This window comes from Sinocyclocheilus grahami, unplaced genomic scaffold (assembly GCF_001515645.1).
Source record: "Sinocyclocheilus grahami isolate Dianchi unplaced genomic scaffold, SAMN03320097.WGS_v1.1 scaffold546.1, whole genome shotgun sequence".
In the NCBI taxonomy this organism is placed as follows: domain Eukaryota; kingdom Metazoa; phylum Chordata; class Actinopteri; order Cypriniformes; family Cyprinidae; genus Sinocyclocheilus; species Sinocyclocheilus grahami.
The window spans coordinates 520,996-538,906 of record NW_015505725.1 but is presented as its reverse complement, the minus strand read 5'-3'; the positions used below and the strand labels follow the sequence as shown (position 1 = coordinate 538,906).

Sequence of the window (17,911 nt, the reverse complement as noted above, 5' to 3'; positions counted from 1 at the left end):
CAGCATATGCTGGTTAGGTATGTTTTGACGCTGGAATGCTGGTTTAAGCTGGTCCTTTGCTGGTTTATGCTGGTCCTTTTGCTGGTTTATGCTGGTCCTTTGCCAGCACATGACCATCATAAACCAGCAAAGGATCAGCATCCCAGCGTCAAAACATACCTAACCAGCATATGCTGTTTTTTTCAACAGGGCAAGATGATAATAATATTACATTTTGATTAATTAATTGAATTGTAGACCTGTTAGTGATTGCTCCACACCAACCTCATTCTCTAACGTGATTTTTTTGCTGTCTTTGCTGCCATCTACAGGATTGACGGGCTTTATTGATCGTGAAGGGAGATGTAGGATCCTGTCAGATTGGATTTCTGCGCATCTGAGGTTAGTTCATTGATGTTGGCTCTGGTGAACTCGTGTGTCCTGCCAGCAGTGTTTTTTAAACACAATTCACCGATTACTTTAAGTGAAAGTTTGAGGTTTGCTGAATAGGTAATGGAAATTTCTTGCTTGCAGCTTGCAGGCTCAACAAGTATAAGCTAATATATGGAGACTGAAAAACTATGCGGCCTCAATGACAGTCAGTGATCTCAGCCTTATTTTGACATTCTTGAGGGGTTTCTAGAGACCATTTACCAATATCATTGATTAACGAACATATAAAGCTATCAACTCTCCAAATGCATTGGATACAATTCAAATTATTAGGGCATATCGAATATAGGTGGCAAATGAAGAAAGTGTAAAGACTGGGGATCGCCCATATTGAACGGTCATCCAGATGATGGCATAATATCAAAATAGAAGCAAATGTTGTATTTCAATAAAGCATTTTACCATTATCAGTAGCCTACTATACATTAATGTGTTTCAGAAGCTACTCTCTAAAAAATGCTGGGTTGTTTCAACCCAACTTTGGGTCAAATATGGACTAACCCAACTTTTGGGTTAAAAATTGAATGTAAAAGTCTAACCCAATGGTTGGGTTAGTCCATATTTGACCCAAAGTTGGGTTGAAACAACCCAGCATTTTTAGATTGTATGTCTGATATGTCACACGATTCAAAATAACATCATCTCTCTTCTGAAGTCTTTTACAGTATTGGGATTTTCCTAATGTTGCTCCAACACAGTTCCTCCTTTAGAGAGGCTCTTAGAACATTACTGGTTCACCAAAAAGGCATGGACTTGCTGACATTCATTTCTTACTGATAGTTTTCTGGAACTGACAAAACCTTTTCTCTGACAATTTGCTGTGCAAAATGGTCTCTGTGGAAAGAAAGAAACATTCATTAAAGTTTATTGATTGATTGAATTTGAGGAGTTTTTACTTAATAAAAAAGACACTTTAAAAGAAAAGGCAGGGGATAAGAAATAAATGCTTTATTTGGCTCTAATCTGCTGTTCAGAAAGGCCTTATATTATTTATACTATTATTTATTTTTGTACCCTCCTGGACCCCCCCATGAATGTTAGTTTTTCTTATTTCTTTGCTCCCTGGTCCAAATAGTCCAAACACCTTTCCCTTTATTTTGAACAGTATATTGTGGTTTATCATTTAATTTGAAAAACGTCTCGATTTTTAATTGTTTTGCTTGAATAGTGTCCTTGTGTTGTCTTTCTTTAAAATTAATTCTACTTATTTAACATTTTGTATATAACGCAACACTCATTTTTAACAGTGGCTTAAGTGTTTAAATTCTAAATGGGGTCACTTTATGTCAGATGGCCATATGAATGCATAAATATAGTGTAGAAATGCATTGTAAAAGAAAAAAACTGTAAAAATAGGGCACAATGTATTGTATTAAATTGAAGGAATTTTCTGTATTATTATTATTATTATTTTTTTTTACAGGTGTTTTACCTGTATTTGCAGTGTCTAGGAACTGAAGATAAGATACAGCCTTATTTCAAATGATAGAAATATCCGAATGAAAGAGAATAACCTTATTCTCAGAACAACCACAGATATGGCCTCAGTTTCTGGTGATTGGGCAATATTCTGGGTAATAATAACAAATTAACCACTGAATTGACTATGGCTTTGATAAATGTTTTATATAATGCATTTACATTGTCACTCTAAGTATATATAGTATACATATTTTTTCAGTTATATAAATTATATAAATATTTATATGTGCACATGGTTACAACAATTGCAAGCCTTATATAAAATAAATGTAAAATTAACCGACACATACTGTATGCAAAGTAATTTGACTTCCCGAGGCAGACAATTAATATTTCTTTAAATTTGATTCTTTTCTGTTGAAAAAAAATCTTATCTAAAAACAATTTGTCTAAGTTCTTGGAAATGTATAATTCAGACTTTTTTTTATTATTTAAAAATTATTTCCTTTCTCTTTGGAGTGTTACAAGCTCTTGGTGCATAAAGAAGATCTGTAAAGTTGCAAAGACTAAAGTCTCAAATTCAAAGAGATATTCTTTATTAAAGTTAAGAGTCAACCACACCTACCTAAAACGGCTTGTTCTAACATGCCCCCACATACCTATGTCACTATGTGGGAAGATTTGCATAACGTCGCCCAAATGTTCACGCAAAGAAAGAAGGCATAACTTTTATTCTCGCTGTAGTATTGCCGCTGCCATGTCGTGAAGACGTGTGTGTGTTTTGTTTGTGAAAGCGAAACTACTTTGTTTGGCCTTCCAAAAGAGGACGATATCTGCTTCGTCATGCCCGGAGCTGATCCGTGCTGGTCGCTGAGGAAATACATCAACTTTGCGCTGTGGATCGCCGGATCGGCTTTCACCGTGACGAAGCGGAGGGCAGCCCGGAGTCGTCACATGTGGTTGCCGCAAGCCCGCCGGCCGCTCCTTCGTCGAATCCGCTGCCCGCGCCGTTCTCAAGCCCGTTCCTCACTCTTGCCCGCCGTGTGTGACGCTATGTGTTTCGTTGTGAAAGCGAAACTACTATGTTTGGTCTTCCAAAAGAGGACACAACTAGAAATCAGTGGTTAAGTTGTATTTACAACACTGTTCCAGAACAGTTCAACCCAAATATTCAGATGTGAGCAACGCATTTTATGGAGGACTGTGAGGACAGTCAGGTCTCCTGTGAGAGTAGCCTACAATGCCGGTGTCTGTTTCTATAAAGTGGGGCAGTTCCAACTTTGCAAGGACAGTCTGGCGCTTCTGACTCACAAGACTGTAAGTAAGTTTTTTATATTTAAAGAATTTGCCACTGATGATTCAAACGCGAGTTTTGAGCAGTGTAGAGTAGCACTTGTTGTCATTTCTCCAGACATGGTTTTATTTTTACGCGGCGCGATACGCAACGCAACGCGTAAAAAGACAGTATAAGTCATTATAATCAGTAATCATGTCCCCACTGGATGCAACAAATGCCTCGTTTGTAAGGGGTTTTATTGTTTTTGTCTTGTCGCGCCGGGACACAGGGCATCATAGTACTATGGTAAGGAGCGTAACATTTCCGTCACACGCTTGAGGTATTCAGCCAATCATAACGCACTGGATAGCTGGCCAATCAGAGCACACCTCGCTTTTCAGACCGATGAGCTTTGTAAAAATCGACGTGTTTCAGAAAGGCGGGGCATAGGGGAGAAACAATAATTTACAGTATGTGGAAAATAATGTGTTTTTTTAACCTTAAACCGCATAAACACATTGCATTGCACCAAATACACAACATAATGTACTTTTTAGCAACATCATATGACCCCTTTAAACTGTAAACATATCTGTTAACTTTACAGTTCTGTGAACGTATCATATTTTGAATTTAACATATACATTTTTTTTACATTTGAATTTAAATTATTATTTTTTTATCTCTTTTTGTGTGTGTAGAGAAATTATTTGACCAGTGAAGAAGAAGAGGATTTTGAGGTATTCATGCTCTTGTTGTTCCACTTTAATCTTATCTAATAATCGATTGGCTTGTTTAAAGACACTACGGCCCCCCCCCCCCCCCCCATATATATTTTCCTGTCAAAAGATACAATTTTGCAAGCTTTGATGTTTACTTTCACACAAGCCAAGAAGTGTCACAAAATATAGCATTTCAACCTAGAAAAGGACATTTCCTCAGGACAAACTTTATGTCTGGTGGTACTAAGGTATACAAATGTTTTCTAAGCAGTTTCTATGGTCTTATTTAATTTACTGTTAATAGTTTGATTTATGTAATGTGTTTTGTTTGTGTATGTATGCAGGCAATTCAGGGCAATGACATCACAGTTAAGAGCTATAAGGTGGAGAGTAGAATCACGTCGCGGTTCGCTCACACCACAGTCAAGAGCTCTGTGGTCAACTCAGGCCCCAACGCCCAGAGCATCGGCTTCAACGTGGAGATCCCCAAACGGGCCTTCATTAACAACTTCACCATGTGAGAGCATTAACAGACACAAATACATACACACAAACACATCAGCTTCCTGTATGACCAGTGGCTGCTTTTCAGGAATGTCAATGGGATCACATTCACCGGCTCAGTGAAGGAGAAGTCAGTGGCACGGAACCTTTACGCTCAAGCAAGAGCTCGTGGGAAAGCAGCTGGCATTGTCAGGTACTGCTCATCCACCCATCAACATAAATTGCAATTTTTACACTATATATGTGACCCTCTCTGTGAAATCCAGGCTAAAGTCTCAAAATCTAATTATGAGATAACAAGCATCAAAGTTTGATTTCAACCATTAATTTCACTATGATTTCAATCTTTGACATGGTCTTAGTCAGTAATAAAGATATTAATGTTACGTTTTCACAGAATGTTCTTTACCTTATGAAGAATGATTTTATATAGAAAACAGTATATCACAAAAAAATATGACTTTAGCTGGGGTTTCACAGATATTAAAATGTTCAAATATATATCCAGGATTTTCTATATTGTATACTTAATGAGGTCTTTCAATATATATTTATACTCATAACTATGTTTGGATTTACAGTTATATATTTTTTATAAACAGTCTATATATTAAAATCCTTTAACAATTTGAATTTACTTTTTATATGTGGGTAGTTGATGTATAACACTTTTTTTTCTCAAATTTATATAAATAAATATCAAGTGTTTATTTAACATTGTATAATTGGACATTTTTCACAATTTTGCATGCAAAATAAGTATAAATGAATTAGCAAAATTCAGTTTGAAGTGATTTTTGGTTTAGCATGATCTGTAACTTCACTTCAACTCTATATTTGGATTTATATGTACTGTATATATTCTGTATTAATACATAGACTATATATTCAGATGTATAACCGTATATTTAGATTCACAGTTGTATATCAATAGTTATTAGACAGTGTGTTTAAATCTATAATAAATCTGATATTTAGATATGCATGCAAATATTCTGTATTTATAGATCTGAATATATATATATATTTATATATGTACAGTCTATTTATAACGGTTGGATTCATATATTTCCTGATCTATAAATGCACAAATATTTTTTTTTAAAGAAGTGTCTTCTGCTCATCAAGGCTGCATTTATTTGATCCAAAATATATTCAAAACAGTAAAAATTGTGACATATTATTGCAATTTAAAATAACAGATTTCTATTTTAATATACTTTAAAGTATAATTTATTCCTGTGATGGCAAAGCTGAATTTTTAGCAGCCATTACTCCAGTCTTCAGTGTCACATGATCCTTCTAATATGAAATCTGATGAATATGCTGATTTATTATCAATGTTGGAAACAGTTGTGCTGCTTAATATTTTTTTAATAGAAAGTGAGCTTAAAGACTTACATTGTTACAAAATGTTTGAAATGCTGTTCTTTTTTTTTTAGCTTTTTTATTAATCAAAGAATCCTTTGACTCTCAGGACTAACTCTCAAGCAATGGAGACCTTTAGGACGGAGGTGCATGTTCCTCCAGGCAGCAAAGTGGAGTTTGAGCTGCACTATCAGGAAATGATGCAGAGGAAACTGGGCGTCTACCAGCACACACTACACTTACAACCTGGACGCCTGGTTCCACTGCTGCAGGTCAGTTCCACACACACATAAACACACACAGTACATAAATATACAGTTGTGTAATGAACCCTGTGATGTGACCTCTACTGAGATGTTAATGGGTTTTTATGATGGTTGTATCTCCACAGGTTGATGTGTATATATTTGAGCCCAAAGGTATCAAGTTTGTCACGGCCTCTAACACACTGGGAGAGCAGTTTTCAGATTTGACCAAAATCACCCACACAAAAGAAAAAGCCCACATTGTGTTCAAACCAACTTTGCAGCAGCAGCGCAAGTGTGAAAACTGCACTGAAAGTGCAGTGGATGGCGTGTTTACTGTGAAGTATGATGTGGAGAGAGAGAGCAATGCTGGAGAACTTCAGGTGTGGATGTACATTCACTTTTACAGCTAATAGTTGACATACCAAATCACAATCAGGTGTGAGTCCACCAGTCTCTGCGGTTGTGTTATTTTAGTATCATGTAAACAAGATAGTTAATAAAAATTCATTTAGTTGTACTAAAATAACTAAAACTGAATTTAAAATGAATAGACATAAAACATAACATAGTATGGAACCGTGTGGAAATAAAGAAAAAAAAAACATTTAAAATATTGATAAAAACTAGTTTCACTATAATACTAAAATAACACTGATTCAGTTCGATTTTTAAAATTAGATTTTGCAGGCAAAAAAGGAATTTAAAAGGGTCCTATTGTGCTTTTTTACATTTTCAACTTTAGTTAGTCTGTAATGTTGCTGTTTGAGCATAAAAAAGATCTGCGAAGTTACAAAGCTCAAAGTCCACTTCAAAAGGAGATATTTTATTTAACAGAAATCACTTTTCAAAAACTACAACAACGGCTCGTTTGGACTACAACTCATATTTTCCGGGATTTGTGATATCACAAATATCGACGAATGGCACGAGACCTGGTTGAGCTGCACTAGAGAAGGCAACCAGTGTTATCACTATGTCTGAGACACGCTAGCTTTCCCAAGGCAGAAGAACTTAGAGTGGTTACAATCATCCGGGTTTAAATCGCGCTCAAATTGATTTGATTTTGAAGCTCGCATGTAATGTATGGTAAAAATTATGGTAGAAGCTATGGTAAGGGGCGTGACATTTCCTGACCAGGCGCCAAGTGCTGCCAATCATACACACTGGCCCAGCTAACCAATCACAGCACATTTCGTATTTCAGAAGGCGGGCCTTCATTTGATACAGGAACTATTTGAGCCGTTCATGCCAGACTGGGGAGAGAGGTGTTGTAATAATGTAAAATATGTGAAAAATAATGTGTTTTTCGACCAACCTAGTATGAGAGCCTGTTCTAGTACACCCCCAAAACAAAATCAAGACTTTGTAAAAGAGCATAATAGGACCCCTTTAATTTTGTTTTCGTTCAATTAAAAAGAGTAAAATTAAATTATATCAATATTTATATTTGCACATGCCCCAAATTTTGATAGTATGGTTGCAGAAATGGCAAACTTTATACAAAATAAATGTACGATCAACTAGCTCACGCTGTATAAAATGTAATTTGACAGTCAACATTTTTTAAAATTCTTATCTCTATTCATTGAGGATTTTTATTCAGTAACCAATCTTTACTGTACTGTAGAGCGTTCCTGATAACCACACAAGAGCACATACCTAATGCACACTGTGCAGAATACACTCTATTGCCTGCTATTTTTCAAATATAGTATGTGCAACAGTACGTAGTATGCTTTACTTAATAACCTGCGATTGCTGATGCACTGTATTTTCTATCTCTCAGGTGTCTGACGGTCATTTTGTTCAATTCTTTGCTCCGTCTGATCTATCTCCTCTCTCCAAAAACATTGTTTTTGTCATCGACGTGAGTGGAAGCATGTGGGGGCTGAAAATGAAACAGGTATGGATGTGTTTACTCAAAGTATCCTGCAGATATCAGGAGATACATCCTATCAGCACGTGGTCCATTACTGAAAAAGTCTTCATGTGGATGCAGTGGAGAACTGCATTTTCAATTGTATTGTTGCCACCATGTGGTCAAGTAAATTGTAGGGCACTCATTTAAAGTGATCATTACATCAAATTAGACTCTGTTTACTTTCTTAAAATTTTATCAGGTCTTATTATACACTATTAATCCGGGATTTTCATTCATTTTGTTAATAACTTTTTGAGTGCCTGATTAGAAATGATAGAAAATTGCTTTCAAGTGTAAATGAATGTGCTGCCTTAATCAAGAAAATATTTATCTATTTTAAATTGCATGTCACACAGCTAAAATGGCTGAATTTAGCATTTCACTTTCTTTGTGCTTTTAGTTAGCAAGTTAACAGCTTAGCCTGTTAGCTTAACATTATTCCAATGTGATGTCATTAGTTACAAAATGCTCTTGATTATCATGAAAACCGCTACCAGCGAAAGCTATTACCAGTGAATGTTAGTTTAAACCTTGAGAAACAAACAAGCTACCTAACAGCTTTTTGTTTTTTTATCCGTTTCGTTTCGTTTTGTAGACAGTGGAGGCAATGAAGGCTATTCTAGACGATCTGTCAATGGATGACTATTTCAGCATCATAGATTTCAATCACAACGTCCGTTGCTGGAATGAAGATCTGGTCCAAGCTTCCTCCATCCAGGTGAACGAAGCTAAAAAGTACATCCAAAGCATCAAGCCTAATGGAGGTGAGAGAAATATATGGTGAAATTTGGAATCTTTTGTTTTAGTTGCCAAGGCAACATTTCTAATTTTCATTTAGTTTAAAGTCCCCATGAAGTCAAAATGAAAGTTTTTTGGGTGTTAGTATCAATATGTTAGTCTTAAGGTTATCTATAAGGCAGTGTGCTCCAAAACAGTGACAAAATTCGCATTTAGAAGATCACTTCTTTCGCCAAAACGGCTCAACGATTTTTTTGACGTCACATCGTACTTCAGCTTTTCATCAAACTTTCTGTCCAATCAAATGCTCTCTAGAATCCGAAGCGCATACACTACAAAATAAAACTATAAAATAGTTTTATAAAACTATAAAAACCCTACACTATAAAATAGACGCTGAAGCCGTGGCTGAATTCGGTCACTTGTCCACAGAATTAGTATTTTCTGTACAGTGAATGGCATGTAGTGCACTATATAGGGGACAGGGAACGATTCAAACAGTGTAAATATGCTTTCCATTGAGGAAAAAAAGAAATCTGGTCACAATCTGCTCCGTTCCAGAGACACGATCGGTCACTTGTCCACAGAATTTGTATTTTCTGTACAGTGAATGGCATGTAGTGCACTATATAGGGGACAGGGAACGATTCAAACAGTGTAAATATGCTTTCCATTGAGGAAAAAAAGAAATCTGGTTTCGCGCTGTGTCATGCTAACCACCGCACCGCATACACAATCTGCTCCGTTCCAGAGACATGATTGCACGGAGCGGATCACATGCACGAGTCGGCGCAGGCCACTTCATGTATCGGAGCTATTTGAATTCTACACAGAATGCTATATTTTATAGCAATATGGATGAGATTGTGGCTGGCATACCCTGTCAAATGCGACTTTACGGAGCTCAACGGCTCTGAACGGCTCTAGCCCAAGCTGTGATATACAGTAAACGAACGCTATTGGCTATTTTAAAAAGGGGCGGGGCTGCTTGATATGTCCCGCCCATAGACTGTATAAAAACAGGTCCCGCCCTGTCTTCCTGTTTCAGTTAAAATGACGTCAACACATAGAGTAACGCTGCGTGTTTCTGAGCATTTCAGGGGACCTTTAAGTATAGTAAAATGAAATAAAATTAAATGAAATAGTTATTAAAAACTAAATACACATATATTTAGAAAATTAAAACTAATAAAAATGACAAAACATTTCAGTTAAAATGACGTCAACACATAGAGTAACGCTGCGTGTTTCTAAGCATTTCAGGGGACCTTTAAGTATAGTAAAATTAAATTAAATTAAATAATTATTATTAAAAACTAAATACACATTTATTTAGAAAATGAAAACTAATAAAAATGACAAAACGCAAACATTTGACTTTTTACCTTGAATTTCTTGCATGACATTTTTTGAGTTGTTAAGTTGAAACATTTCTTGAAAATGGACTGTCTCTGACCCTGTATTTAACCCCAGGCACCAACATCAATGAGGCTTTACTGAGAGCAGTGCAGATGCTGTTGAGAGCTTCCAATCAGGGATTGATCGACCCTCGTTCTGTGTCTATGATCATTCTGGTGTCTGATGGAGACCCGACAGTGGGTAAGGTTTATTAACATTTACACTATACAACAGAGAATTTCTGTATGCCCTGAAGTTTCCTCTAGTCCTCAGTGAACTACACTTTCTCTTTCGTTATCTTGTTTAGGAGAAATAAAGCTGAGCACTATTCAGAAAAACGTAAAACGTGTGATGAGGGAGGAATTTTCTCTATACTCTCTTGGTATTGGTTTTGACGTAGACTTCGACTTCCTGGAGCGAATTGCTATGGACAACAGAGGCATCGCCCAGAGGATTTATGCCAATCATGATGCCGCAGACCAGTTAAAGGTTTAATACACTGCCACAATAAATCTTATCTCTTCCATGTTAATCTTATTTTTTTTTTCCAAACCATGACAAGTGACAAGACCTTTTAGATGATCGCCTGTTTTTTATTTATGTATTTATTTTTTGATGTTTCACACTTGCTAATCCCTCTTACAGTGAAATGTTATTGGTTGAAAATCCTGCTCATAATTAAACATCAAATATATTGTAATTGTCTGTTATTGAGACATGTCATACAGCATTTTAACTTATATTATTTATATATAATATATATTTTTATGTAAAAAGATACATTTATACTGTGTAAAAAATTTTTTTTTAAATATATATATGTGTGTATATATATATATATATATCCAAATTCATTACATACGTCAAAATATATTGCAATAAACATGTTTAATTAACATTTTATTATATTAACTTTGGCAGCCCTAAAAACTACAAGTACAAGATTAAATTGAACACAAATGGAAGTTTTTCTACCCTTAGTGTCTCTTTCAGTTTCAGAAAAGATTTGGAAGAGAAGAAAGTCAGCTAAAAGTTGTGAATTCCTGTATGAGCTCAAACATTTCTCATCAAATTCTTCCAAGTTCAAATGATCTGAGCTATGATATACAGACTAACTTTATAGCTCACAATACTGTACGTCAACAATTGTCTAATTTGAGTCTATTGTTACTTTTTCAGTATCAAATGAGAAACATCTGAGATTAATTGGACGTGAATGTGAATGAAACAAAACTCCATTAACTCTTTTGAGCTTTTAAAGACTCTATTTTCGATCATTCATCTTTCTTTTCTTCTCTCTCCAGACGTTCTACAGTCAGGTCTCCTCTCCTCTCCTGAGAACCATCGCCATTCATTTTCCTGAGAACGCTGTGAATAACATGACTCAGAATCGTTTTGACAAGTTCTTCCATGGTTCTGAGCTGATAGTGGCTGGAAAACTCCAACCGTCAGACCTCACAACGCTGCAAAGCCTCACCACCGCTTCTGCTGTGAGCCCCATGTCACCTTTGTCTCCATTCAGATTTTCAAGTTCAGTTTTCATGCCTTGTTTAATAATAATTGTTTTGCTTCTCTAGGCAAACATGGACCTGAACATTAAGACAGAGGCGGATATTCATGGGTTGGACTCTGTGCTCAGCACACATCAACATTCCTTCACCGGCTTTGCTCGGCAGATGTGGGCATACATTACTGTCAATCAGCTATTGGCCGAACGGTGAGATAAAAACCAACCCTGTATTCACTTCAAGAGCAGTTTTGCTAGATTTGAGGCCATCTGCATGCACAACTGATCAAATAAACGTTTAGAAGATTAATTTTAGATGAAGATGCACTTAAAATGTCCTTCCCCACCAATCAAAACCATTCAAAACAGGAAACTGAACCAAAAAAATTCAAGGAGGTGACACAGAAAATTGCCTCAGATCGAAAAAGTACAATTTCATAGTCGATGAAGACATTGAATATTAATCTGTATTGATTTGAAACTGCTGTAGCAGCCTGGAAATGCATGGGCATTAATTGGCATTATATTAACATTATTTATCGTTTTATTATTAAAATAGCCTACCCTGTTCAGACAGTGACACACAAATGCGGACATATCCACATTTAAGCGTTCCATACAAAATTGAGCAGATTTAGTTCGCAAATAATGATTTGACGATTTTCATTTACAATAATCAATGCTAAAATTCAGTGTTAGTAACAGTCCAATTCGCCAATGTATCATTCAGCACGATTTGTGAACCACTTCAACAGGTTCATTGAAAACAATCAGCTTGTTCACGAATCAGGTTTCAGAGGTTTCTTTAGTCCATAATATGACTAATATGTTTTTTAAAAATCTAGATGTTATGAAGTAAAATTTAAAGTTTTCCAAACATACTAAGATAAATATACATATACTATAAATAAATATACATATACTATAATGTACTTCGGTACATTAACAAAGTATTTTTACTTTGTTACTGTACCTAAGTACATTATAGTATATGTTTACTATGATTCTGTCCACCACTCATTAATATTAATTACGTTTGGCTGATTTGTTGAAAGGCAGACGTTGGTAAATATGCCCTGGTACTGTGACCAAATGAAATAAAGCTTAAAATATAAGATAATGTCCCAAAAAGTGGAGTGAACCAGGTTGTTATGTAAACTAAAGAAAGGTCAGTTCTTTTGACAACTTACTGTTTCAGTAGTAAATGTAAAAAAATAAAAAAAATAAAGGAATTTTTTGCAGAATTAAAAAAATATTCTATATGTATACCATGTGCAATGATGGTTCCAACATACATCTAATATGAGGCTAAATGAACATTTCTTTCTTGCGTTTCCCATTAAAGGTGGGGTAAGCGATTTCTAGTAGCCAATGTTGACATTTGAAATCACCAAAACAAACACGCCCCTACCCCAAAAGTGTCTCGCCCCTATTTTGATAGCTCCACCCCACACATACGTACGCAACCCAGGCAACGATTAGTTCTGTGAAACAAAGCAAAACTGCTGCTGTTTTCCATTCATGATGTATTGACACAAATTTCAAATGATTTTCAATGGTCGCTTTGTCGCATCCAGTGTACTAGACAGACTTTAGCTGTTGCGGCGCAGACACGGTGTTACTCACCTATCGAGAAGAAACAAAACAACCTCGGCCTCCGATCGTAGGCCTTCCGCTCCTTGAGTTCTCTCCAGCGCTGGAAAGCTGATCCGATATTTACACGGGTCCTACTTCTTGCCTTAAGCCTTCTTTTGTTCCGCAGACGTTTTCCTCTTTTGTTTTTTATCCGCCATCTCTATCTTTCTGTCGCTCGGCTCGGCTAATGTCCGTCCCGTGCACTGAACACGCTCTCCTCCACATCCTGAGTAGTTACACCCCTTACTGCTGATTGGCTACAAGTTTGTTTTACTATTCGGCCCGAATCGGTTTTCTAAAGTGTTTTTGAAAAATCGCTTACCCCACCTTTAATCGTACTCATTCACTTTGCCATTGTGGATTTCCTCTCATGTAGCTCTCTAGCTCCTACTGCGAATAAGAAGCGTAGGATCACCCAGAGGATCATGGCCCTGGCTGTGGAGCATCAGTTTGTGACCCCTTTCACCGCCATGCTGGTGGAGGGTCATGACCAGGGAGGGACAGAACGACTGATCGCAGACTCGCCCAGAGACTCAAAACATGGCTGCTGCTCAAGTACCAAATCCAAACAGTTTATCTTGAAATATAATATCAGTATGGCAAAGGCCTTATTAAAGGGATAGTTCGCCCAAAAATGAAAATGTACCCACCCTCCACTTATTCCAAACCTGTATGAGTTTCTTTCTTCTGTTGAACGCAAAAGAAGATATTTTGAAGACAGCTCGTAACCAAACAGTTGACGGTAGCCATTGACTTCCGTAGTATTTTTTTTTTGTCAATGGCTACCGTAAATGATGACAGAATTTAAATTTTTATGTGAACTATCCCTTCAAGCAAAGTATGGAATTTTTTTGTTTTGTTCTAATTATCTGTTTATTATTATAGGGGTTCTAATTAATTTTATTCTGTTTTTAGCCACTGCTCCCTTATCTGGACCACACCAGTTACTCTATGCAAATCCTCAGTGGATTCAGCCTACTTATGCTCCAACTCAAGAAGCAACTGGAACGCTTGAAAGTACCATTATAACCAGTGGTAATGCAGCACAATCAAATAATAGCCTGAAAGCAGTTCACATGGATTTTGATTTGAATGTGAATGCCCAAAACCACATTTCTTTTCAAGTGGGCTGGGTTCCACAATTAGTTTAACAACTGATGTGAACCACAAAGAGATTTGAGATCACTTTTAAATTCAGAATCAGTGTGAATGCCATGAGAATTGGTTTCTTGTTACTTAAGCAAGACAACAGGCTCAACTTGTATTTTCTTGCAATGGTCAGTTTTAAGATGTTGGGCTATTTGGCTTTTTATAACATGTTGTTTCTAGTGGAAAGAAAATGTCCAGAATACAGTTTTTTGTTTTGTTTATGTTATCTCCCCCATCCTTTTGATTTTAATGTAGTGGACAATGACCCCCACTTCATCATTCACTTACCCAAAAGTAACATGGACATCTGCTTCAACATTGACTCCAAACCCGGACACATCCTCAACCTGATTTCAGATCCTGGAACAGGTAACTTGATGTCTTCCATCACTTAAAAAAAACTGAGGTCCTTTATTTCATATTCCATATGCACTTTTTTTCCCTGTCCAGGAGTCACAATCAACGGTCAGTTGGTTGGGTCTAAGAAAATGAAGAACAACAAAATAGACACATATTTCGGCACCATCTCCATATACTCTAAAACACACGGTGTGCAGGTTATAGTAGGAACCAACAGAATCGACCTGATGGAAGGCAGGAACAATCATTCCTTCTCTTGGGGAGCCACAGCTGAGCTAGTGCTGGACAGGTATAAAAAAAACAAATGTACTACAGCAAACATTACAAATATGGGAATCAGTAACTGTAAGCTAGTAAATTTGATTACTCTACAATAAACTCAAACTGCAGATTTTAGGAACAAAACTGTAGTTTTGTTAAGTGAAGGCTGTTCTGTCCATCATATGGCCATCATTTTTTAAAGGGATAGTTCACCCAAAAATGAAAATTTGATGTTTATCTGCTTACCCCCAGGGCATCCAAGATGTAGGTGACTTTGTTTCTTCAGTAGAACACATATGATGATTTTTAAGTCCAACCGTTGCAGTCTATCAGTCTTATAATGCATGGCAATGGTAACAAAATCTATGAGAGTAAAAAAAACATGCACAGACAAATCCAAATTAAACCCTGCGGCTCGTGACGACTCATTGATGTCCTAAGACACGAAACGATTGGTTTGTGCCAGAAACCGAACAGTATTTATATAATTTTTTACCTCTAATAAACCACTACACTCTTAAAAATAAAGGTGCTTCACGATGCCATAGAATAACCTTTTTGTCTAAATGGTTCCATAAAGAACCTTTAACACCCGAAGAACCTTTCTGTTTCACAAAAGGTTCTTTGTGGCGACAAAAGGTTCTTGAGATTATAAAAGCGTAAGAAAGAGATGGTTCTTTAAAGAACCTATGACTGAATGGTTCTTTGTGGAACTAAAAATGGTTCTTCTATGGCATCGCTTGAAGAACCTTTTGAAGCACCTTTATTTTTAAGAGTGTATGTCCAACTGTCTTTGGGCGCGTGCACGGCATCCGGTGTCGGATTGTTCAAACTGACTTAAAACTAAAAGATTACGTTCTCTCATTCGGGAGTGGTGACTTTCCACATATTCCCAACTTCTGAGCCTGCTCCACTGAAGTTATGGTTGATTGTTCTTCGCCAGAGCGCATACACACCTCACGCACCGGATGCCGTGCACGCACCCAAAGACAGTTGGACATAGTGGTGTATTAGAGGTAAAATATGATATAAATACTGTTCGGTTTCTGGCACAAACCGACCGTTTCGTGTCTTAGGACATCAATGTGTCGTCACGAGCCACAGGGTTTAATTTGGATTTGTCTGTGCATGTTTTTTTACTCTCATAGATTTTGTTACCATTGCATTATACGACTGATAGACTGCAACGGTTGACTTAAAAATCATCAAATGTGTTCTCCTGAAGAAACAAAGTCACCTACATATTGGATGCCCTGGGGGTAAGCAAAATAAAATTTTCATTTTTGGGTGAACTATCCCTTTAAGAGGACAAGAATATTATAACACATTTAACTTTCATAATCTGATGTATTTCCCAAATGAAATACAATATTCAAGGAACTTTTTTTTTAAACTTTATAACAACATGCAGAATAATACAAGGGACATTTATTATTGGACTCTCTATATCATTTTTTATATATACGATAATGCATTTGTTAATATATGCAAAACTCTTACTTATCAGGATGAGGGTCACCATAGTGAAAGAGGGACATGTTACGGTGATGGTTGATGGGAAGATTTCAGTGATGGTGCTTTTGCATCGGGTGTGGAAGAAGCATCCTGTGCAGGTGGACTTCCTGGGCATTTACATGTCTAGCGACAACAAATACTCCACACGGGTTCATGGTCTCATTGGTAAGTCACGAAACAGCTTAAACACATTATTCAACACACCAACAAGTGTGTGGGTCTTGCTCTCAAAAAATGTTTTGCATCTCATAACAGGTCAGTTTGCGCAGGAACCAGAACTAAAGGTGTACGGCGTGCACGAGGGAGCAGATCCAAAGAAGAAAGAGGCCACAATGGAGGTGAAAGGCAACAAAGTAGCTGTCACCAGGTACACATTCAAATCTCATTGTTTTTATTTCAGGTTCATTATATGTTCTATGGCCTACCCCTACTCAGAAACTGTGCAAAACACTAGATTTAAATAGAAACATGATTTGACTGATTTAGAAGACTTTTGATAAATAAGGACAATGTTAATTGTCTTCACTAGTTGAAAAGACTAATTCGGGTTTTTTTTTCACATCACAGCAATAAGAATTTGGGTGAATGCGTTTGATTTTCATGAAAATAATGTACAAAATAATGTTTAAACAAGACATATTTTTGACTGACTTCTTGAGATCCAGCCTATCCAACTTATGTTATATTGCCATTAAGGACCTACCTAGCACATATTATATTTGACAATTTAGCAATATCTGTATATCGATCAGGGGCTGGCAGAAGGACTACAGACGTGACAAGAAACGAGGTTCAGATGTCTACTGCTGGTTCATCCATAACAGTGGGAAAGGCTTCATTGATGGCAGTTACACCAGTTATATCCTGCCTCAGCTGGACAGCTTCCTGACCGCCATCTGAGAGCAAGAGTGTGGCAGCTAGCTTAGAAGACTTGCTAAGAGAGAAAAAGAGGCTGATTGGTAGAAATCTGTTATTTTATACAAGCAATAAGAAGCAAAGGAAACTGAAACATTTGCCATAAAAAAAAATAAAAAATGTAATACTACAAGAAAATATATACAAAACACAGAAAAACAGTGCTGTACATCCACCAATTTAACTGAAATTATTTAAAAATGAAAGCCAATTAAATGAATTAATGTATTATAAGGCTTGTGACTTGAGCGTTTGCGGTGAAACATTTCATCGAAAGTTTGAATAATTAAACATTTGAATCATCTGCAACCGTTTTCAATGACAAAAGAACGATAAAAAACATTGGTCATTTTGTTCCAATATGTAAATTAGGTCATTTAAGAGTCTTTATTATGCACTCTGACACAGTAGAGGCACCGTGGAGAAGCTAATTTGGAGAAGTCCTAATATGCAATCCCTTCCACTGTCTTTCCCTTCAACCAACACTAAACCAAGACAAAGAACATGCTTTAGATGAGTGGCTCTCAATCCTGGAGAACA

General features: G+C 36.6%; 1 protein-coding gene across 1 annotated transcript; it reads left to right on the top strand.

Annotated features, from left to right (window-relative positions):
• The first annotated feature begins 3,047 nt into the window (after positions 1-3,047).
• Positions 3,048-17,675, top strand: LOC107555817 (inter-alpha-trypsin inhibitor heavy chain H2-like). The gene is made up of 19 exons (XM_016238717.1): positions 3,048-3,071; positions 3,832-3,870; positions 4,197-4,369; positions 4,445-4,549; positions 5,834-5,996; positions 6,116-6,352; positions 7,759-7,875; positions 8,489-8,657; positions 10,105-10,230; positions 10,337-10,518; positions 11,334-11,519; positions 11,607-11,746; positions 13,548-13,726; positions 14,087-14,206; positions 14,576-14,689; positions 14,771-14,969; positions 16,449-16,621; positions 16,712-16,823; positions 17,209-17,675. Exons 1-19 carry the CDS (start codon positions 3,048-3,050, stop codon positions 17,354-17,356), a joined length of 2,706 nt encoding a protein of 901 aa, XP_016094203.1. The 3' UTR covers positions 17,357-17,675.
• Positions 17,676-17,911: the final 236 nt, after the last annotated feature.

What these genes read in the sequence shown, in the direction of transcription:
- LOC107555817 (XM_016238717.1), top strand. Translation starts at nt 3,048, where the DNA reads ATGGAGGACTGTGAGGACAGTCAG. An exon ending in GGGGGCTGAAAATGAAACAG is followed by an intron (nt 7,876 to 8,488) that starts GTATGGATGTGT and finishes TTCGTTTTGTAG; the next exon opens with ACAGTGGAGGCAATGAAGGC. An exon ending in ACGGGTTCATGGTCTCATTG is followed by an intron (nt 16,622 to 16,711) that starts GTAAGTCACGAA and finishes ATCTCATAACAG; the next exon opens with GTCAGTTTGCGCAGGAACCA.